Genomic DNA, 24,303 nt, shown 5'->3' with positions numbered 1-24,303 from the left:
CTACAAGGCTGTGATGCTGGAAATGGTTTTGGTGCCCGAGGCATCCACCTCGGACTTGGGGACCCCGTCCTGGGCCTCTTTGTCCATGGCCATGTTAGCAAAAGCCTCAGGGGACTTAACGGGGATGTCCTGCACCTCCTGCAGGTCTTCACAGCACTTGCTGCAGCGGCAGCACTTGGGGCAGCCACACAGCAGACAGCAGGTACGGCAGCAGAGCCTCTGGCAGCAGCCGGTGAACGTGGTGATGAGCTTGTCCCAGGGCTTCAGCGAGTGCATCCACAGCGGCAGGAAGTTCCAGTTCTGGAGCTTGTGGGGCAGGACGCGCGGGCACTGGGACTGCAGGAGCCTGATGACCACCACCAGGAAGACCACAAAGATGATGGGCGCTCCCACACCCACCAGCACTGGCCAGCCGACCAGCGAGAGGCCAAACACTGCCAGAGGGATCAGGAAGAAGAAGGTGACCAGGTAGAAGACGGCAAACCAGCGGTACTCAGCTGAGATGCTGCCCAGCCCCTTGGCCAGGCGGATGGGCAGGCGGGTGAATGGGATTGGGTACCACAGCAAGATGCCTGAGATGTTGAAGAAAAAGTGGCACAGGGCAATCTGAAACGCAAGAGGTTGGACAGGTGAAGGGGTCTGCTGCACTGTGGGGTTGGGGAGAAGAGGGCGTCGTCTAGTAGCAGAGGCCTGAGTCTTCCTCGTCTTCATAGCTCAGCCCAGAGTGGGACCCGTATTACCTGAGGTCCTACTACGTGTCTGGGAGGGTAAGGGAGGGAGGGCGAGGGAGGGCAAGGTGGGTGACCGGCTGAATCACAGCTCAGTTTCCAGGGCCTGAAGTCCTTTAGGCCAAATCTAACAATGAACTTCATGAATGTGCCCGCTGCCACCCAGTGCCTTGACCCTGCTGCTTCCAGCTGAGCAGTTAAGAGCTGGTGAGGCAGAAGGAAAGGTGTGCAAGAGAGCTGGCTTTCTTGGCTCAGTGGCCCTATTTCAGGGAGGGGAGAGACAAGGAAAGATGGCTACAGTTAATAAAGATAATAGCAGCAGCAGCTGATGTTTATAGAGCGCTTACTAGGGGGGAGGCAACAAGTCCAAGCCCTTTTATGGATTACTTCAATCCTCAAAAAATATCCTGAGTTGGCAACATTATCTCCATTTCATGTAGGAGGAAACTGAGGCACCACGAGGTCAAGCTATTTTCCTAGAGTCACACAGGTGGGAGATGAGATTCAAACCCAGGTAGCCTGTCTCCAGAGGCCATGCACTTTGCACTTTGCTAGGTGTGCCCACCAGGTACCAAGCATGATGCTAAGGGCTTTGGACCAGCCCTGTCCGATATATTAGCCACTCTCCATTGAGATGTGGCAAAAACATAAAATACACACTGGATTTCAAAGACTTAGTCCAAAAAGGAATGTAAACTATCACCATATTTTTAGATCAATTACATGTTGAAATGATAATGGGTTCAATCAAACACATTATTAAAATTAATACATTATTAAACACATTATTAAACACATTATTAAACACATTATTAAAATCTCCCTGTTCCTTTTTTACCTTTCGAAACTGTGGCTACTAAAAAATTTCAGATTTCATGGGTGATTCACATATTCTATCCTCACTCTATATTTCTATCAACAGCATGGCTTTAGACAGTGCCTCATCAGATCCTTATAATAATCCTAATGAGATAGGGATTATGGCTCCCATTTTTCAGATGAGGGAATTGATGTTCAAAGGTTAGGTCACCTAAGGGCACTTCATGTGTAAATGGTGGCACAGTGATTCAAACACCAAAGGTCATCTTGCCCAAGGTCACCTAGTTGATCCAGGCAAGGCAGGTCCCCCTGACTCTTCTCAATGCCAGGCTCAAGACACAGGTGACTTCCCAGTGCCCAGTCAGAGTTCACCAAGAGGAGGGCAAGGAGACGGGAAGTGGTATCTATGCTTCCTGAATACCCTTTCCGCCTCTAGTAAAATGGCCACCCCACCTTTGTTTAAACAACCACTGGTGATGGGAGACTGACTACCACTCTAAAGAGGAGATGGCTTTGTTCTCAAATCTGTCTCTCCGTGGCTTCTCCACAACACAGTTTTGGACAGAACAGAGAAAAGCTTGGCTTGGTTTCTTGGTTAAAAACCATCTGCTTACAAGACCATGGATAGGGTTGGATCCCACCCACAGAGCCCCTGCCCCATGCAGCATTTCCTGACCTGAAGCGAGCTCTTCAAAGTACTGCCTGGGCTAGCTAAGGCGGCCAAGATGGCGGTGGTGGTGGTACCGATGTTGGCGCCCAGCGTGAGTGGATACGCCCTGTCAATGGATATCACACCGATACCTGGGGGCGGGGTGAAAATACAAAGCCCTTAGCATCAGCCCCAGAGGATGACAGAAGATGGTGATGTCGACCGGAGGGAGACCCAGGGAGAAACTCACCGATCAGAGGGGTCATAGCAGACGTGAAGACAGAGCTGCTCTGAACGATGAAGGTCATCCCCGCCCCCACAAGGATGGCCAGGTAGCCAGTCACCCAGGCAAAGGGGAAAGGGAAATCTGGAACACAGAGGATAAGAGATGCGTCACAATCCTTCTGGGGAAGGCATGGGTTGGAGGCCCAGCTGGCATCTCCACAGGACCCAGGGTGCACGGCTGGGCCAGAGGTTGAGGTTGTGTAAAATCCTCCCCACCCCATACCAAGTCTGAAATTGCAAACTGGATTTTCAGCATCCTTTCACCTTGCATATCCAGATGGTAGAACCAAGGATGTGGGTACGTGTTATGAAGACAAAAGTACATTTCACTGGAGTTCTAAATGCTGAACCCATCTGTTATGGACAGAATGTTTGTGTCGTTCCCCCCTCCCCCAATTCATATGTTGAAACCCTGACCCCCTAATGTGATTGTATTAGGAAGTGAGGCCTTTGGGAGGTGATTAGGTCATGAGGTTGGAGTCCTCATGAGTGGATTAGTACCCTTATAGAAGGCAGAGCTTGCTTCCTCTCCACTCTCTCTTCCATGTGAGGACACAATGAGAAGGCAGCCATCTGTAAACCAGTAAGTGGGTCCTCACCAGAACCCAACTGTGCTGGCACCCTGACCATGGACCTCCCAGTCTCCAGGACTGTGAGAAACAAATTTCTGTTGTTTAAGCCACCCAGCCTACAAGAATGTGCTACAGCAGCTGAATAACGACAAAGCACTTGGAGCATTCAGACCTCTATCTTTCCTTCTGTCCTGGTCTCCCAACACTGCATACCCTCCACCTTTGTTTCCACCTAAAAGAGCAGTGAGGATATGAAGCAGCTTGGAAGCCCTATAGACCTCGCCCTCGGCACCACCAGCACAGGATCAGGCCCTGCACAGCCAGCAAGCATCCAGGGCACGGGTACTCAGCTCACCCTCATGACAACCCTGAGAGGTAGATATCCTCGGCCCCATTTCACAGGGAGAGTTTACAGGGTATATTTTCATTGGCCAGGACGCCGTTCTCAGCAATGGAGTCTGACTGGCTGCCTCAAAATGCTGAGGTATTTATCCAGAACCACATTTTCTTCCCAAGAGTCAAAGGGAAGTAGGGACCATGATGGACTTCTGTTAACCTTTTCCTAAGGTATCCTGACAGACCCAGTAAAGTCCTGGGCAAACAGGGAACCTGCCAGGAAGGAAGGCCTATCTCACAGCTCTCTGGATTTGAGCTGGCTCTCTCTCAGGACCTTGCAAACATCTGATGGAAGCTTGCGCTTTCTCCCCAGGCTCCACCCAAGACACTAGGGAAGATTTCAAGGGTGAATGGCATCTTAACTTCCGCAACTTATCAGAGCCCAGAGAGAAACTCCATACAGAGGCCACGGCTAGAGGAGAATCAAAAGGAGCGCCCCTGGAGGGACCACAGTGACACTATCCCCTAGAAGGTCCAGAGTGGGGGGCAGTGTGCTTACCAGTGTTGATGGTCTTCTTGATGACAACAGCTACCTGCCCCCTGAGCACAGAGCCCAAGAGCTTGACAATTAGGATCAGGCAGCTACAGAGGACCAGCAGGGCGACTACCAGCAGAATGGTGCCCACAACAACATCTGGGAGGTTGAAATTCACGAAGATGTGCCGGCCTGGAGAGACCATAGCATGCCCTTGTTAGGAAGGCATGGAACCCTTGACAGCCACAGATTGTTACTTATTCCCCAGCATCCTTCTGTCTCAGAGTAACAGAATCTTGGTTGTCAGCTTGACACACAGCAAGGTAGCCCAGAATAAAGACCACACTTTCCAGCCTCCCTTGCAGCTAAGTGTAGCCCTGAGGCTATGTTCTGGCCAATGGGATCTCATGAGGGTGAAGATGTAGTGAAATCCAGGGGCAGACCCAGGTTTCCAGCCCCATTCTTCTGCCTCTAAATCCCATGTTGTGTTTTACTCATGATAATGAGGATGCCTACAAGAAAGTATTTGAGGAGCAAGGTGGGGTAGGATGGGCAAGTCAGAGTGGGAGCTATTGTTAATTATAAAACTCCTTGTGTTTTTTAAAAACCCCTGTGTGTCCCCATGATGATTCCAGAAAAACATGGTTATATCAATGGATATTATAGCACCTAGAACATGGGAGGTGATACGTTCACTTGATTCTGTGAGGTAAAACACAACTGGAGTATTAAGGTATATGGCTCAGAATTAATGTGGGGTGCACGGAGAGGAGGAGAAGAAGAGATGTGCAAATGGGTATATAAGGAATATAAATAATTAGAAGAACTAACGTCAGGGCCATAAAAGAGTCCAGAGGCAACAGTATAGCTTCTTAAAGAACTGGAGCATCATGCAGGCTCACTGCTTTGTTCAGTGCTATAGCCCTGCCATATGGGGCCTGCTGTACCGTAGGGACTGATGACTTGAGGGTGAATGTGTTCTGTGTGTGCCCCACATCTCCTTCAAATCAGGCTGTCATCTCCCTAGAGGTACTGCCAAAGAGAGTATGAAGCACACAGAAGGAGCACTCTGGTATCTGTTGATGAGTTCTGAATCCGCCTGGAACTGCCAGAGGAACTGAATATCAAGTCCTAGTTCTGCCCCTTACGGGGGAACCTTGGGCCTGTCCCCTGTCCCTAAGCCTTAGTTTCCTCTGCTGTGAAAGCTCACAGCTCATTGGCCAGTGTAGGATTAGTGTTCAGTGAATCTCACTGCCCTTCTTTCCTTCATTTACTGGGGCTCCACACAGATAGGAAACACCTATCATCACCCCAGACAGCCTGTCCTGGAGGCTGATGCTGTGAGTTTCACTCACACTTGGCAATGTTCTCCTGGTGGGTCACGTTCTTGATGGTCCAGGTGTGCAAACCATCCGTCCAACAGAGGGAAGGAGAGGTGCAGTTGTCAGGCGAGGGGACGGTGACATTGCTCTCAGTCTGGGTGGCAAACATGAGAAATGCTATGTACAGTCCATAACACTCATTTCTGGTGGGGAATGGCAGGAAATGTGAGGCGTCAGGGGAGACCCATATCAATTCGTGCACCGTAAGCATGATGCACTGCTCCCATGGGTCCCTCCATAAATGAGAGCAAGGAGGCAGCCAGAGGTAAGCCAGGAGACATGAAAATAACAAGCCAGGAATAATGGGTCCATGATGTGGGTTGGTTCTGTCTGTCCTACTGTATAATGTCTGTCCATCTAGCATTCAAGAACTTAAGGATTCTCACTGGCTAGTTTTGATTTTTCAGGAATCCCTGATTTTTCTTTCCCCTTACCTTTTATATGCCCAATCTAAATGCAAGATCTTGCTTTATCAAGTATAGACACAAGAGTTCACGCACCCAGCAATATTCTCAGAAACTTACCATGTTGGTAAAAGTTTTACACCAAATCTTGATCATACTCTTGTTTTTGGCTGTTTCATCGTTCATTGCAATTTGGTTGATAACTTTTTTATCCAGCTGAGGAAGGCAATGGACAGAAGAGAGTCAGCACGTTCTCAGAACTGATGTGGGACAGATGTTAAGCTGTTAAAAGGGGCTGAGGATGTGAACCGGACTGTGAGGGTGTGAACTGCACTGAAAGGGTGAGCTGGGACTCACTCTATCTGCACTCTCAGGGCAGAGCGCAGCACCCAGATGTCAGTGGGTGCTCAATAAATGAATGATTGTATGAACAATGAACCCGTATCTAAGAAGCATGCAGTAGATATTCATCAGATGACTGAATGACAGAAAAAAAAAACAGAAGGTAAGAGTGAAAAGGCAAGGTCCAAACTGGCCCCTTCTCCCCAAGGCAACATCCACAAAGCCTTCTTTCATTTATTTCAATAATATGGACAGACCCTAGTGAGCAGAGGGGTGAGATGGAAGGAAAGGCAGTAAACTCTTCCTCTTTGGCTGGGAGCAGGGTGCTACTTTAATCAGTGAGCCCATGGGTGCTGAGGCCAGTAGTGGGAACAAAGCGCCCAGGTGTCCAGTAGAGAGTCCTTGAGTCTAGAGAAGCGCTCACCCCCGCCACCTGCCCCCATCCTAATAAAGATGATACACTTGTTGAAATCAAGGAGATAATAAAGGCTAATTACTCCATCTCATCGGGTGTCCCTGAAGTTCTGCCTCCCTTGGCTTTTTTCAGAGGCAGCCAAAGGGCAGTTTTTACAGACCCTCATCCATCTCTTCCGTCCCAGCCCGGTGAGTGGGGAGCAGGGGAGGGTGTTGGGGCCTTTCCCTCTCTGCAGAAAGACGAGTTACCTGGATAATGAGCTTCGTGAAGGGATCTGTGATAACTTTCAGAAGCTCTGGGGCATCCTCTCCATTCTTGAAGTTGAAGGTCTCCACTACCAGGTTGGTCAGGCGCTCCAGGTAACGGGTGGCAGCCTCCAGAGGCAGGAGCACCAACACAGACAGCCAGTTGAAGAAGTCATGGACGGTGGCCCCTGCAAAGGCCCTGCAGGAGGGGAACCCCATCCCGAGCCTGATTAGCCAACAAGCGACTGGGCACCATCTAGGCAGGTCATCACTTGTATCACCGGCCAGGTGCCACCTATCTGAGTGCATAGAGGTGTACAGTCTCACTTTTGTTCTCACAACAATCCCCAAAGTGAGTGGTATGAAGATCCCCATTCAACAGATGAGGAAACTAAAGGCCAGTGAGCATGGAGGAATTGAAGACCACTGCAGGAGCACTGGGTCCAGGACCCTTGTCTCCCACTGTCCAGCAGAACCTTTCCCACCAGATCAGACAGTACACAGTTTGCCCTGCTTGGGGAAAAGGGAACTAGATGTGTTTTGGCTGCAACTATTAGTTCACAGAGCACTGTTTGAGAAAACTTCATCAAGACCAGTTTCAAATCATGCATATGGATTTTGGAAAGGCGGGGGCCAGTATGAAGGTTACCATCAGAGCCTTCTACACAATTGAATTCTTAACTGTAAGATCTTGAGACTTTGATCAAATATTTGAACAGTCTCTACAGAAAATAAAGCTAATATATACCACAATTTGCATCTACTGGAGAAGGTTCACTGATTCCCCCCTGAATTCCATCTTACCTATCTCCAGATTAAAAAAAACTCTATAGTTTTTTTCCCTCAATGAAAAAATCTTCCTTTATAAAAACTCTGCATGTCAAGAAATACCCAAAACAAATAGAAGATGGGACATGAGGGACAGAAGCTATTAAACATGCAGGGGGAAATGCTTAACTTCACCAGTAATAAAAGAAATTTGCAAGTACAAATTTTCACATACCATCTTAACTAATATTTTACAAAGTTAACTTATTCTTCCTGGAGAGGGTGATTTAAGACATTTTCATACACTGCTGATGCAAAGTGATACAAATATTTCTTTGTAGTTTGGCAAAATGTTTAAAGAGCCTTATAGGTGTGTCTGATACAGTAATCTATCCAGGAAAAAATAACCAGGAAAGAATGATACACATTTCCAAAGATGTTACTGAAAGCAATCTATTTAAATATTCCAAACAGGGGGTGAGCTAGGCCAATTATATTCCTATGTGCAGGCACTTTCATAGATCATATATTTATACACCCAGAGGTAAAAATTAGCGTAACAGTGCCACAGATGTCTCATGATGTCTGATGCCACAGTTGAAGTATAGTTGGTGTACAATATTATATTAGCTACAGGTGTTCAATACAGTGATTCACAATTTTTCAAGGTTATACTTCATTTATAGCTCTTATAAAATATTGGCTATATTCCCCACAATACATCCTTGCAGCTTATTTTATATCTAAAATTTTGTACCAAAATTTCCAATAAGAAAACCTGGATCTGAGTCCCAGCTATGCCCCTCAGTGAAGTTACTTAACCTCTTTGTGTTCCTATATTAATAAAATGGGGCATAGAAAAGTCTGCTTAGCTTCTTGAGGAGATCAAATTAGCAAACACCCTGGGTAATGTGTATTATTATTTAGACCTCAGAACATTTCATCAGGGTCCAGACTTTAGCCATGGTTGAGGGAAAATGAATGTCTCTGAGGACATCCACTGCCATCCATGGATGAGGGATGGTGTTAGCTGACCCCCAGCCAGCCAGTCATCTGTCTGATGCCACAGATGTCTCATGATGTCTGATGCCACAGTTGAAGTATAGTTGGTGTACAATATTATATTAGCTACAGGTGTTCAATACAGTGATTCACGATTTTTCAAGGTTATACTCCATTTATAGCTCTTATAAAATATTGGCTATATTCCCCACAATACATCCTTGCAGCTTATTTTATATCTAATAGTTTGTACCTCTTATTCCCCTACTCCTATCTTGCCCCTCCCCCTTCCCTGTCCCCACTGGTAACCACTAGTTTGTTCTCATATCTGTGAATCTGCTTCTTTTTTGTTATATTCACTAGTTTGTTGTATTTTTTAGATTTCACATATAAGTGATATCATATAGTATTTGTCTTTCTTTGTCTGATTTATTTCATTTAGCAAAATGCCCTCCAAGTCCATCCATGTTGCTGCAAATGACAAAATCTCTTTCTTTTTTTGTGGCTGAGTAGTATTCCATTGTGTGTGTGTGCGTGGGCATGTGCGTGTGTGCATCACTCTTCCATTCATCTCTTGATGGACACTTAAGTTGCTTCCATATCTTGGTAAATAATGATGCTATGACCATTGTGGGGCATGTATTTTTTCAATTTAGAGTGTCTGGTTTTTTTGGATGGGGACTGCTTCTCTATTTTAACAAGCTGTGGAAAAAGCCCATCACCAGTTAGAAGAGAGGCTGGGAAATGTGCTTAATTTTCGCATGAAACTTTGGAAGAAAAGGGTTTCCTTTGCCTGTATTTATCCTGCCCCATTTTTAGATCTTACACATTCACAAAGGCTCTATGTTGCCTTTTATTGGCATGTGAGTGAAGAAGAAAAAGTGGTATGGGTTGAGCTGGCCAAAAATGGAAGGTTTAGGAGGTAATGATGATTTCTAACTGAGACAGTAAATCCTATTCTAACTGGCCTTGTTTTACACCACAGGTCAAGCTTCTAGCTCAAGCTTCTAGCTAGGACTTGTATTCAGGCAGCCCTGACTGTGTGCCAAGCACCTTGATAAGCATTTATCTGCATGATTGTGTTAATTCCTTTAGACAACACGGCAGTGATAGAAACTATTATCCCAGCCCTGCATATCAGGGAACTGAGTTTAATCAACTGATAAGTATGTGATCCCAACCCCAGCCATACTCCACTGTGTCTATTTCTAAAGAGGTCTAGGGATAAGAAACATGCTCTAATGTTAACGGTAGTTAGGACAACCTGGTCAATCCCAATGGGTGGTGGCAAAGGCTGATGCTGAGCCTCCTACCTTCTGAACTCACTCCGGTCACCTGCCTGCATGAGTGCCACGATGGTGTTGGTGATGGAGGTCCCAATGTTGGCCCCCATGATAATGGGGACGGCAGCCTGCACATTCAGCACTGGAGGGTGGAAAAGAGTAAGTTATCAAGTTAGTAAGTTGAGGAAGGCAGCTTGGCCATGTTCCTGGTGTGGCCCAAGGCAAGCTGATCACATTCAGGCTGGCAATCCCCTAAAGCATCAGTTCTTAACCTCTTTAGGGTCTGCACCTCGCTGAGAATCTGACAAAAGCGTGGACAGCTCACTACAGAAATATGCACATGTACCAAAAAATTAAAAATAAAAAAATAAGTAAAAAATTTTACTTTCTGAAAAATATTGTTCAGTTTCAATGTCTAATTCTTATGGATTAAAAATAAAATCAAACAGTGTGAAATAAAAAAAAATTTCAGCACTTAATTACAGGGAATTCAGAGTCTCCATAAAGCCCTTTTGTGGACCCCAGTTTAAAAGTTTCTTTCTAAATTCCTCTGTCCTCCCTATTACAGATGCAAGGGTAGCTTAAAAGAGACCTTACAATGTGTAAGGACTTGTATATTTATTATGGCAAATTTATGGCAGTATAATTTCTTTTTCTAACAAAATTAATATATTGCCACATGTTCTAACATATGAAAGTATTTTGGAGAAGTAATGAATAACTTTTTCTAATTTGGACCCCGAAAGTTCTAGTTAATTTTAGCTAAAATGCTGGTTTGGGCTGAAAATTAACCAGTTCAAACTGGTCCACCCCAGAGGGTCTGTCTCAATTTAGCCAGGGCAAATGTTGAACAGGTTCAAGTTTGGAACGTCAGCTCCCCAAACTCAGTTGCCCCAAAGCCAGTGTGTGATGTGATTACACGGTTTTATTCTTAGCCCTGACAGCGATGATGGAAATGTTCTAAATCTATGTGGTCCAATATGGCAGCTGCTAGCCACATATGACTACTGATCCCTTCAAATATAGCTCTTGCAGCTGAGCAGCTGAATTTAAGGTTAAATAAAATGAAATAGGGGGCTTCCCTGGTGGCGCAGTGGTTGAGAGCCCGCCTGCCGATGCAGGGGACATGGGTTCGTGCCCCGGTCTGGGAAGATCCCACATGCAGCGGAGCGGCTGGGCCCATGAACCATGGCCGCTGAGCCTGCGTGTCTGGAGCCTGTGCTCTGCAACAGGAGAGGCCACAACAGTGAGAGGCCCACGTATCGCAAATAATAATAATAATAATAAATAAAATGAAATAGCCACATGTAGCTAGTGGCTGCTGGACAGGATAACACAGTTCTAGAGAATTCAGAACTGAGTCTTCAAGCTTTGGGGCCAATTTTCAGACTCAGTTATGGGAAGGGAAACAGGAGACTGCCTATGATCTAAGCAGAACACATCATAGTTAGACAAGAAGGTAATGGTGATAAGCCTGGACACATTCAGAGTAAATCCCAGCCTCCCCAGCTGAACAGGGAAATGCCTGAAATGTTATCTGGGCTCATGGGTTCTTGGACTCACATGAGGAGGCCACCATGCTGACGACAATGGATGAGGAGGTACTGGAACTCTGCACCAGGACAGTCACTAGCACCCCGATCACCAGCCCCGCCACAGGGTTGGACATGATGGAGTTGTTGCTGAAGAACTGCCCGGCCACCTTTCCTGAAAAACAAACCCATGGCCACGTGATGGGGGTTAGGTGGGCGCTGAGTAACAGAAGTCTCTGTCAAGACCAGCTGGCCATAGGTACCAGCCTCCAGACTTATCTTGGGCATCTTGCTTCCTCGGGCTTCTCCCCAGTGCTTCTCTGATGCCCTGACTCTGCCTCTGTGACCTAGTTCCCCATCCACCCCTGTTCCTCTTGTCCCTTCACCCTACACCCTCCCATCCTTCAACCACTTTCATCAGCAAGTCCCCCTCTAGTCTTCTCTTTCCATGAACCTGGCCTCAACTCTGTACTTGGCCCGATGAGTGCCAGTGCAACTCCTGATGTCCTCATTCTTGTCTCTGGGATGTATTCCCAATTCAGAAGATTTACCCAAGTGGATCTTCTCATTCTTTTCTATCTACCTTCTTAGACCCCAGCCCTTAGCCCCAGCCTATAATTGAATTCTGGCAGTGTCCTTTTTGAGAATGTGCCTCTGAGACCATCAATCCACCCTCCAATACATTTTTTAAAAAAGACTGAGGCCCAGAGAATGGAGAGTGGAATGACTTGTCTGAGATAGAGTGCAAGTCCCCTTACTGATGCTGCCTTGGACCAGGGGGACCAGAGTGGCATCCAGCAAGTCGGTCTGCTCCTCACACTTTCTCAGTTCTCCCAGGTCACAAAGATGAGTTCTCAAGAAAGGCACCAAAGGGTGCAGAAACCTATGGTCTTCCATGTCACTGGATCTGAGTTTAAATCCCACTATGACAATTATGGCTGTGAAACTCAGTGCAGGGCGGTGACCTTCTTGAGCCTTGGCCTATTCCTCTGTAAGTGGGAAGGACTTTTGGGATGGAATGTTTAAGACAATGCCCCTGGAAGTGCCTACCTCAGTAGGCATTCAAAGTGTTGGCTCTTACTGTTGCCGCCCATCAGGGATACACAGGTGACCAAATGTATGGTGATTACATTCCAGGTCGCCTCACCCTCCATAGCCACACTCAGTTGTGGGAGGTGTTTAGGCAACTGCTCTGAATGCAGATCACCTAGCACAGGACCCCTATCCTTCTCCAGCAAAGGGCCAGCTTTGATTTTTAGCAGTGGCTTTAGCCTAAGAACACTCTTATTCAATAATCCCCTCAGGTGGGGAAGCCCAAAGACAGCAGGGATCCCTCAGATGAACCTTTAGGTCAAACAGCTTCCTGTCCAGTGTTCATAGACAAACACATGGAGCTGATCGCTTGGGCTTGGCTCTAGCCCTGGCTCTGGCCTAAGCCACTTCAGCCAGCCAGTCATAGCTCTTTCATGGGCCTCAGTTTTCCTTTCTGTAAAATGGGGGCATGACTTCACAAGATGATCTGAGGTGGCTTCCAGTCCTAAAATACTCCAGGAGGCTGCAGCTGGAGAGGGCCTGCTGGAGTTGTGACTTTCCAAACCAAATTCAATGAGAACACCGCCCCCAACCCAGACTTTTGACCTCTTCCATCCATACCTCCAACCAGCTGGAAGGCACTGCTGAGGACATCCAAGGAGCACACGAAGAAGTAGAGAAATACCAGAAGTAGAATAAATTTCCCAATCCCTTGGAAGACACAGAGAATCTTCCCTTTGGTGTCTCTCTCTGGGGAAGGGGAAAAGGCATGGAGGCTTTTAGTGTCCGCAACACTGAGAAGTTTGACAATGAGCTCGGAACTCCCCCACCTCCCCTCCCAGCCAGGCAGCTGTAATCTTATGGATCACAAGACCTAGAGATGGGTTGTGTCCACGGCTGCAGTTTTCAAAGCAACTACCACTGTACTCCATTTAATTGAAACCTGTGGTGAAATGTCTCTAAAGCATTTGGCTCTGGGAGGAGGGGTCAGTGGGCCCTGGGGCACACACAGGCCAAGCAGGGCACATGCTTGTGCTGGGCTGAACCAGGGTCACTGATAAGCCGTTAAGAGCACTTGCCCCTTGCTAAGGGTGGGGTCAGAGATAATGGCTGTCCTAAGCACCTTCAGAACCGCACAGAATACTTTCTACAAAGTGGCCGCAAGGCAGCCATCACAGCCTCCATCTGGGAGGGCTTGGGCCCTCATACATCCTGGAAGGCTACCTCCTTGGTGGCTGTTTTCCACACTCACTTGTAAAATGGTTCTCACCTCCTCCCAGCTCCTTTACCCTCCCAGCTGTCTGATCCGCACAGACCTCACACCCTGCCTGGAAAAGAAGTACAGCATTTGCTTGCACCCCAGCTGTTCTGTCTGTATAGTCTGTCTTCTGCAAGCCTTCCCTGATGCCCACATTTAGGTGAGGGGACTCCTCTCCCCCAACCCCCGGGGCTCTCAGAGGCAGGGCCTCATCTATTTACTGCTGCATCTGCAGCACTGGACAGTACCTGGGTTCAGCACAAAATGGATTATAAAGAGCAGCACAGGGTCTGGCCTGGTTATAACCCCGGTGCCGGCCCACATTTGTTGAATGAATGAATGAAAGAACAGAAACATCCCCCGGTCATCACAGGATGCTTGACTCTTAACCTGGGTGGCATCCCCTAGCCAGGACCTTTGCTTAAACAATGGAAGGGAGAGGCTGACACGAAGGAGGTGACGCTGTGAAGCTAGTAGCCTCAATCCCTTGCCGACGGGCAGTCCCTTCCCGCCTGCCCCGGCTGGCCTCATTTACCTGACCACTTGATCCCTGTGTCCTGAAGCTCGGGCAGGTTCCAGGGGTCTTCCACCTCTGTGGGCTCCTCTATCAGTGCCGTGGTGGAATAAGAGGGCAGAAGTTCAATCTTGGTGACAGAGGTGTCAGTGTCATCTGCCCAAACAAGCAGTGAAGACCATGAGGAATAAGGAACCAAGCCTGGGTCTCCTGGTGTCCTCCCAGGGGGCCAGCCCAGGGCTGGAGGGGTGGTACTTACTTTTGCCGCTCTCCTTGCCTTTTGCGGGTGTGGTGGACTGCTGACCGGCGGCCCCTTCGATGTATTTATCCGAGTTAGACTGGGCATTTTCCAACTCAGGCCAAGGAGCCATGGTCTGTGGATGGGAAAACAGCTTACAGAACTAGCCACTGAAAGGAGGCACACTCAGTTTCTGCGACAAGAAGTTCCAGTGGTTGCAAAGATTTGGGGGAGTTAAGGGATTTCGTCCTTATACCTTCTAAGTATGGACCCTTAAGCACCATATTTCACACCTCTGTAGGCCTCCCTCAATCACTCACCCAGGCTGTCACTAAGTCAAACCACTGTTTCCAATTTTTCCAAAGCCACAAATCTATATACATCAGTTGATCTTCCTTTGATTGCTCTAATGTCTGTCTTGGCCTCTGTCTTGACTCTCTCCCTTAGTCTGAAAGGGAACACGGACCCATTCATCTTCATCACCTTGTGGTACCACCAAGTCCTCACAACGCTCCAATGGGCTCCCCACCTGCTGCTCATTAAGGGACAAGTTCACCTGCAGATCTGTGCCAAACCTCATCCAGTGGACTTAACGTCTATGTATACGCTCATACACATTCTACCTGCTTTACCTGCTACTGGGTCTTCTATGAGAAGCATGACACATTAGATCTGGTTCAAATCCCACAGGAGCCGCTTCTCAGTGGGTGTGTGTTTAGGCAAGTCCCTTTATGCCTCTGAGCCATCTATAAAATGGGGACAATTCTTCATGCTTTGCAGGGTTATGAGATTAATAGTGATGCCTAGAAAGTGCCCGGTAAATAGTAGCAATGATTACTAGGCTATGCTGCCTGAATTAATGACCCTTTGTCAGAACTACATTCTTCCCAGCCTTTGACAGAGACTTCCTCATAACCCATTTTCTCAACAAAGGCTTTCTCGGTTCCATGGAGAGGAAGCCTGGCTCCCGACAAGCCAGGACGTCCACTACTCGCAGTCCTTGTCCTGACACATCAGACAATGCGGCCCAAAGGACTGGAACGAACAATTCACAGGACAGGAAGTACAAGTGGCTAAAATACTTATTACAGAAAAGGAGTTCAGCCTCATCAGCGACCCAAGATATGCAAACCAAAACAGTGAGATAACTTTCAACTATCAAATTAGCAAAAAATAAATAAAAATTTAAGTATAATATGTCACTCTGGAGAAGATGCAGTGAAATAAGCACAGCTGAAGCTCTGGAAAGCAGTTGGCGAAATGCCTCAAATGCCCTATATTTTTCAAATATCTCTGACCCGATAATTTCACTTCTAGGAATTAAGAATCTAGGAAAAATGGATAACTAATAAGAACCTGCTATATAAAAAAATAAATAAAATTTTTAAAAAAGAAGAAGAATCTAGGAACATTTTTTTTCCTCAGAAAACCGAAACCACCTGCCTTGCTCTGATCACCTCTTTGGAGAGGGTTTCCCAGAACCTTTGTCTATGCGTTTCCTTTCCTATCTTTCTTCAATGGATCTATTTCCTGCCTACCAGAATGTAAGCTCTACCAAGAAAGGGGGCTTTGTCTTACTCATAACTGCATCCTCAGCGTCTACAGCTCTGCCTGGGACATTGACAGTGCCCAATAAATATTGGTTGATGAATGAATGTGATGCAGGCCAAAATGCACTATAATTTACAGAGTGAAAAATAGAAACAGGAAACTATTGTATTAACTATGGTACATCCATGCAGCATAATAGCATGCCGTTAAAAATGTTATAAAGAACCGGCAAACCAAACCAAAAAAAAAAAAAAACCCAGGAAAATGTTTTAGATGAATTGTGAATAAAAGGCACATTTATGTCCCATTCACAGTATGATCTCAGTAAGGAACCAGCAATGTTCCATGGGGTTCAGAGTGGGTGATAGGATTGTCTGTGATTATTTTCTTCTATCTGAACTTTCCATATTCTTTTAAGAGATGCAGCCCAACCCCCAAACCCACAAAGGTAAAATGGTTCAGGACACCTGTATTGTTACTGTCACTCATACTGACAAAGCTAGAAGTTAAAAGAAGCTGATTCTGTGAGTCCCCATCATGAGAGGACTTCGTGAATTTGTTTGGCCCAGGGAACTTTTCGACTTTCCCCATGCAGCTGCAGCGCATGGCACACACTTCTGTGATCACAGGGAACATCCTGCAGTCATTGGCTTCCAGGAAGGCATAGGCCAGGTCTTTCTTTTCAGCGTAAGAAGCACCCAGCACAGGGCCTGACACACAACAGGCCTCGTGCGCTTTCTGAGCAGGATACTGGGACCTGCCTGGCCAGCAAAAGCCAATACTTATTGAGCCAGGCTGTGCCCCACCTCACTGCCACCCATTTGGGGAGGTGTTTTTATTCTCCCATGATACAGATGAAGAAACTCAAGCACAAGGAGACTTATAACTTGCCCAAGGTCCCACATGGTAGAGCCTTGGACACAGGTCAGTTTGAATTCAGAGTCTCCTGCAGCCACTCAAGCATGTGTCCTACCGGTGTGACTCATCTGGCACTCCATCACACATTACTGCAATACCTTTTAACTGATTTCTGATAACAACAACTATCACTTTAATGAGTACCAAAGAGGTGACAGGGGCTGTGCTGGTACTTGACACATATTATGTCATTTAGTCTTTAGGCAAGAAAGGGGTGGTGAGCATCGCCATTTACAAATGGGAAAAAACTGGAGCTCCAAGACATTTAAGCAACTTGTTCAAAGTCACCCAGTAGGTGAGTGACACAGCCAGTTTTTAAACACAGCTCTCCACCTGTCAGTGAGGCTATGGGCCATATCCCCAATATCCTTGGCTGTGACAGACATATCTTCCTGGAGCACTGCTTTAACCCACACAATTGGGGCAAGGGAATGTTAAATAATGTGACCAGTGGATGATTTACATTTGACTAATCCTATGAAGGGTTATTGTGATGATCAAGTGTGTCATGTTTTAAAAGCTCTCAGAACAGTGACTGACATAGTGTAAACCTTGTGTGATTATCAAGGATCATACTAAAATGAGCATGGACATATTATAGTACAAAATGCAAGATGTATAATTAAAAATTAAGGAAAGAAAACAGAGCACAAAAAACTGCTTTGAGCTTGCAACTGGCTGTTCTGGGCTTACAGACCTCCAAGGATTTAAATATCTGCCTTTCTGCTCTTGGGGGCATTCTGAAGGAAAAATTTGGAGATTGCCACCTTCTACCATCTTTCTCTCTCTTATAATCGTAATTCACCCTAGGGTTGTTCTCCTATCATTTATGCACACTTATACTGCCTTCTCAACTAGAATTTAAGTTTTAGAGGGCAGAAACCCTGTTAGGATTTTCCTCCCAGCATTCAGTAGACTACACATAGTAGGTACTGTACATTTGTGAATGGAGGAGTCAACATATAGCGTTTGCTGAGGGAAACCCTAGAAGGTTTGCTGTGTCGTAGACCCACATTGATCATGACCAGGAAACAAATCAAGCCTGAATCTTACTGATGAGTGCTGTTCCTCATCATCATATGCAAGTTGGGTTGGCCAAGATCTGCTGGATGGAGCAACTGTATCAAGAAGCTGCAACCAGGATGTCACAGCAGTGCCACCTGGGAATTCTCATCAGCAGTAAGGTGTTATTATTTAAACTGTTTCCGGTGACTGGATTTCTGACTGATCAGAATCATTTTCTTTCAAGAAGTGAACAAAGCGTCTAGCGAACTCAGAAACAGACACAGACACGTCTATGGTCTGACATCCAAGTAATTCACAATAATACAAGCAACAGAATGGGCAGACACCCATTTCCACTGAACTGGACAGAAAGGAGTAGAATATGGCTGTAAGGGATCCCACAAGCTAGGGCACCTTGAATACTTCCTCTGTGCGAGGCCTGTGCTGGCTTCCTTCCCTTCCACGTCCTGGGTCCTCATTTACTATTAATCAGCATCACCAAGAACCAAAGGCAACTTTCTAATGAAATTCTCTACTCTTCCTTCCTGGAAATCTTGCTTCCCCTACTCCAAGTTCAGCCATTTGTCAGAAGCCCAAATCCCCTTTACAAATTTTCCCTGATGAAGCAATCATTTCTCCTCATCCAGGTCAGTAGGCCCTCCTTATCCTTGGCTTCTGCATCTATGGACTCAACCAACCACAGATGGAAAACATTCAGGGGGAAAAAACATATTCCAGAAAGTTCCAAAAAGCAAGAGCTGAATTTCCAGCACACAGGCAACTATTTCCACAGTGTTTACGTTGTATTTACAACTATTTACATAGCATTTACACTGTATTAGGTATTATAAATAATCTGTCTGGAGATGAGTTAAAGTATATGGGAGGATCGCATTGGTTATGTGCGAATGTTACACCATTTTATACACGGGACTCTGGGAAAGTCCTGGAATCAATTCCCGCAGACACCGAGGGGCCATTGTTCTTCATTTCCTGGTACATTCATCTACTCCACCATCACTCACTGGACTTTCACTGTGCTAGTCGCCTGCAGGTAAGGAGAGGAGGTGCAGGTCCACACACCGAAGCACTGTCCCCCAGAGGGGCAGGCAACCAGGAGTCATCTAACCCAGCCCAGGACATTCTGAGGCAGCTGCCCCGCCTTCTCCGGCTCCCAGCCCTCCCCCACCCTGCACCCCTGCACCAACAACACCACCCCACCGCCCCGGCTCAAGTTGCTCTTCTCAGGACCTGGCAAGTGGGGAAATGCAGGCCACCTGGCACACAACCATTGCATTAGGCAGCGTGGCTCTGGAGCCCCATTCCCCCGGACTCCCCAGCCAGCAAAGCCCCAATGCTCCAAGTAGGCTCACCCCGCAGATTTGGAGTAAAGGAGAGCTTGGAGCAAACGGCCCATGATTAGTCCCGAGACTAGGCAGCTGTTCAGTACGCTGATACCCTAGCGCTTGTCACATAGCACTGGGAGAGAGAGAACCATGCAGTAGGTGAGAGCCTTGCAGAGCCCTGTCACTCACTGTGTGTGACCCTGAGCCTCGGTTTCATCATCTCAAAAATGGGGAGAATACTCACTGAGCTGTTGTGAGACTAATTGATTAATGAGTGTAGGTGAGGCCCCGAGCAGAGTGTCTGGCAGAGTGAACACTCAGAACTTTGTGAAATGAATTGCATCACAAACAATGAACAGCCTCAACTCCACTTTGCCCCAGAGCATAAGCTCTTCATCTCAGTGCACAGCTGAGTGGACCTCGGTAAATATTTGTGCTGACAAATGAATCCAAAGCACCTAAGAAAAAAGGATCTAACGTTTGTTTTGCCATGGGGAGTGTCCTATGTGGTCTGTGACCTCATTAAATCTTATAATAAGGAAGTCTTCTTTCCAGTTTACAAAGAAACTGAGGCACAGAAAAATTTCAAAAGTCCCACAGTGAGATTTCCCTGGTGGTCCAGTGGCTAAGACTCCACGCTCCCAATGAAGGGGGCGTGGGTTCGATCCCTGCTGAGGGAACTAAGGACTCACATGCCCCACAGCAAGGCCGGGAAAAAAAAAAGTCCACAGCTACCTAGGGATAGTCAGGATTTCAACCCAGGACTGCTGGTTCCAAAGCCGGAGAGGCTTTCGATAGAGCTCTCAGCCACGTGCCAAGACAGGAAGGAGCAGTTATGCTCTGGGCCGCATCAGGGCAGCAAGACGCCTCAGGTCCAGGCTCAGTGGAGGCTCTGAAGGTGTCTGAGATAGCTGGCTGGGCTCACACCTCTGCAGGGGTCACTCTTGCCTAGTCATTCAGACAGATGGAAATGCCAGCTAAGATGCTCTAACGGCAGGCTGCTGATTCCCTACAAAGGCTCAGGCATACCAGAGGCCTGGATTCGGCATATGCCAAGACTTTTAGTAGGTACTGGCCAGACAGATGTAGCCTGAATCTGAGGCCACTACTCCCAGGGGTGTGGCAGACACTAGCCTGTCTGGAACCCAATTCCCTTGGGAAGGGGTTTGGGGGCCCGAGGGGTCCTTGGAGCCTGTGTTCCCCTCCAAAGCCTTTCTCCCATCCCTATTCCTCTGATTCAGCTGTTCCCTCTCCCCGCCTTCCCCCAAGGTTGTACTCTAGCACTCTCCTGCTATCTGCCAAAAGCAGAGAAGGGTAAAGTCATCCCTTTTGGCAGTTTGGTACTAATACCCAGAAGAGTGTTTTTTATTGCCCAGGCACAAGATTAGTGACTATGACTGCACATCTGCTCCCGTGCCCCCACCCCAAGCTCCTCCCTATAATTTGAGCTGGCTGTATTGATAACTCTTTTGGCTCAATTTCCTGCATCCACATGTGTACCCAATGCCAAGAGGAACTCTTGTAGGCCAAGGAAAATAAACTGCTCAGCCTTCTCAGACCTGGGCAGCAGGGAAATGTAGGGTACTTGGAAGTCACCCAACCCCTATGGTCTGCATTGTTTGAGCCTCTCCAACCAGGACCTGTTCTGGGGCCACCTGCGATCCGAACAGCAGCAGCTCAAGGCCATCTGAAGAAGTGGGGAGAGGAGGAAGGAGGCACGGGGCATCCTCCTGCTGAGAGACCTCAATACGCAGGCATTTTCCCACCGGGCTGTGGCCTCCACAAGCACAGGGAGAATGACCTTGAGCTCCCAGCAGGCAGGACAGTGCAGACAGTGTCTGCCAGCCAAATACTTACTGAGTGATTTGTGCCAGGCACTGCAGTAAGCCCTGTTCACAAATTAACCTGTTTAATCTCACAAGCACTTGATGTATTCCTGTCCATTTGCTTGAAGTATTTATACCTTAGTACCAATGTTATCCCCATTCTACAGAAAAGGAAACCGAGGCACAAAGAAATGAATTGCTTCAAATCGCACTAAGCCTTCAGAGACAACTCAAGCTTGGGTATTCTGACTCCAATGTTCTCAAGAAATATTACCTTATACTTTGAAAGAATGACCAAGACTTCAGAAATTCCCAAGAGGGCAGTGGTTACTTTCCTTCAGCTTCCTCTAGCCATCACAAAGCAAAATAATCCCCAGAGAACAGGGTGGTGGAGGAGGGAAGCATGTGAGACAGAGAATCAATTGGCTCAGTTTTACCTTGATGAATGGCTTTAGACTTTGGAAGATATGCACTAATAGGATTTTAAAAAGATGTTTAGGGCTTCCCTGGTGGCGCAGTGGTTGAGAGTCCGCCTGCCGATGCAGGGGACGCGGGTTCGTGCCCCGGTCTGGGAAGATCCCACATGCCATGGAGCGCTAGGCCCGTGAGCCACGGCCGCTGGGCCTGGGCGTCCGGAGCCTGTGCTCCGCAACGGGAGAGGCCATGACAGTGAGAGGCCCGCGTACCGCAAAAAAAAAAAAAAAAAAAAAAAAAAGATGTTTACCCTGCTGCTTTAACCTAAGGCCCTCTTACCAAACCACACCCTCCCTCACAGTGTGCTTTCAATCTGTATTTATGATATTTTAAAATAAATCCTCCAATTAACTTTAACCATATCAATTATTTTGTAATTTTGGGGGGGCAGAGGTTTAAAAGGGCTAATTTATAAAAGATAAGCATCTATAAACATCTTGCAATCTTTTTGCAGCCTTCTTTCTGTACTGTTTTGCATTTTTAAATTCACTGGGATGAATTAATTCTCTGGGATGCCCTGACTGCTCCCAGCTGATACTGCCTTTCTGTCCCCAGGGTGGAGTTGGGGGGAAGGCAGGAGGAAGGCGGGGTGGAAAGTAGCTAAAAATTAAAATTTTATTCTAAATCACTGATCCTGAGAAGATGTTTTCTTCATTAAAGTGAATTCAGGCTACATTTATGTCTGACTCGTGTCTAGCAGCAATAACCCAGACATCCATCCTCCCGCCACTGGGGACTTGTTTCAGTGAAACAGTTGAGTGACTTAGGGTGGATTTTGGAGGGGGCAGTTTAACACCCAAACCTTTACAAAGCATGCAGTTCTCAAAGTTACAAAAATAGAGAAGAGATCGTTATCAGCTAGTTGGCCTGGCAGGGGTGAGAGATTCAAACACACTTAACAATCTGAAACAATGGTTACTGCCATGAGGCACAACTTTTTCAAGAACACTCAACTGACAACAGGTTAAAGAATTCCAGCACAGGAGCCAGGAAAGGAAAAAGTCAAACAGGGCTGGAGCAAGCAAAGCGAACACAAATCTCTTGGTGAACCTAAACAGGCAGGAAAAGGGGATTCTAAGTGATGAAATCCACAAGCCACCTCCGTGAAACCAACAAGTTTGAGAAAGTTGCCTCCTCATTAAGGGAAAAGGAGAGACTCTCTTCACCTCAGTACCAGCTACCCAGGGCATCTGAAGACTGAATTAACTCCACTCCACATGCCTCCCTTTCTGACCTGGAGATGCTTGAGCTCCCCAACACAACCACACCTTGCACACATCTCCCCAGCCCACCAGCCTGGTACCTTGACTCCGAAAACACTGAAAAATTGTGGGCTCTGTTTTCCAAAGACAAGCGGAAGGTTGTCTGATGCTGCCTGCCCTGATGGGACCAGCAAACCAGGACTGTATCTTGCAAGTCAGATTAGATAAATAACCCTACAAACTAGAACAGTAGCACGTGGAAGTCACACTGGGGGAGGCACGGCATCACTGGACAGCCACCCAAACCTGGAATTTTCAGCGAAGGAAAGACAGCAGAAAAGACCGACCATTCTGTTCCCCTTCTTGTAAAGAGGGAGAAACTGAGGTCCAGGGGCACACAGGGACCTCCCTCAGATCACACAGCTAGTTAATGACCAAAAAGAGAACACACTAGTCCTGATTCCTACGGGGTAGGAATCCCCAAACATCTATTATTTTAGAATCCCCAAGTATGCCACTACTAAGAGTGTAGTCATAGGAGTTGAAACAAAAACAACAGCGGCAACAGTAAGTAGAAACAGTCAGAAGAAAAAGAAAAATCTGAAAATTTGGGGGAGGTTATGTTTTTCTCTTCCAAGCCCAAAGCCAGCGAAGTTCCTTGAGGTCAGGATAGAGGGAGATCTAAAAGAATTAAGTAAATTAAAAGTGAATTAAGGTTCTTTCAAGAGCCAGAAGGGAGGAGGAAGCGCCCTGATCCCAGCGGCGGTACTCACCCGCACTCTCTGCGCAGGTAATGGACCGGAGCAGGCACCCAGGTGGAGCGCGGGCGCGCTGATATATATCAGGAGGGTGTTGCGCAAAAAGGCCGGCGGCCGCTGCAGTCATCACGCCCCTCGCACATTCCAGGACCGCCTGCGGCCGCCGCCGGGGCACTACTTACCCGCCGGCTTAATGAGCCCATCGTGACCTCGCCCGCTGCGCCGAGGAAAGAGGCGGCCGGGCTGCGGGGAGAAACCTCAGACGGCCCCCCGCTCCCGAAAGGCGGCCAGTGTCCCCGCGCCCAGAGCCCCCGGCTGCTGCACGCCCACCCCGCCCCGTCGCAGGCCGCCCGAGATCCCAGCCAAGGCGGTTTAGGGGGTCTCCGTGTCCCCGGCTTCCTCCTCCCCAAGAACCTGAACCTTCTAGTTTAGCTCCTCTAAGGCTGAAGAGGTCAGAGACGTTGAGACATAGACAGAAGCCAACTGGAAACTCAGGGACAAATCTTTCCAAACAAAGCCAGGATTGTTCGCCTTATCAGGCTCCGGGATGCTTTCTGCCCTCGTAGCTCGGAGTCAGTAGTCAGACACTTGGCCAGCTGGAACCCTGGGTCTGCGACAGGTCGGTGCTGGCTTAGCCAGGCTGAGAAAGGCGAGGAGGGCTGATCTCACCGCCAGAACGTCCTGCCTGCCTGTCCCGGCTTTGGCAAACCGTGGCCCTTATTTCACCTTCCACTGTGCCCTGTATTCCCTGTGTGACCACACATGTTTCTCCATCCTGGCTTTGAGAAGACCTGTCCCAGGGAGAGCCCATCATGACACTTATCAAAGCAGCAGCTCATTTATGTGCGGAGCAAACACTTCCTCCAGGGCCCACACAATGCCTT

General features: G+C 47.5%; 1 protein-coding gene across 1 annotated transcript; it reads right to left on the bottom strand.

Annotated features, from left to right (window-relative positions):
* On the bottom strand, positions 1-23,562 carry SLC34A2 (solute carrier family 34 member 2; the record flags this gene model as incomplete). Its single annotated transcript, XM_079706072.1, has 13 exons — positions 23,435-23,562; positions 14,361-14,475; positions 14,123-14,257; positions 12,951-13,079; positions 11,329-11,472; positions 9,796-9,907; positions 6,716-6,911; positions 5,831-5,926; positions 5,280-5,400; positions 3,949-4,116; positions 2,447-2,563; positions 2,224-2,348; positions 1-606 (listed from the first exon to the last, which is right to left on the bottom strand). Exons 2-13 carry the CDS (start codon positions 14,470-14,472, stop codon positions 1-3), a joined length of 2,061 nt encoding a protein of 686 aa, XP_079562198.1. The 5' UTR covers positions 14,473-14,475; positions 23,435-23,562.
* Positions 23,563-24,303: the final 741 nt, after the last annotated feature.

Source organism: Hyperoodon ampullatus (genome assembly GCF_949752795.1).
Source record: "Hyperoodon ampullatus genome assembly, chromosome: 1".
Classification (NCBI taxonomy): Eukaryota; Metazoa; Chordata; class Mammalia; order Artiodactyla; family Ziphiidae; genus Hyperoodon; species Hyperoodon ampullatus.
Note: the sequence above shows the minus strand (reverse complement) of the source record. Positions and strands in the feature narration are given on the sequence as shown.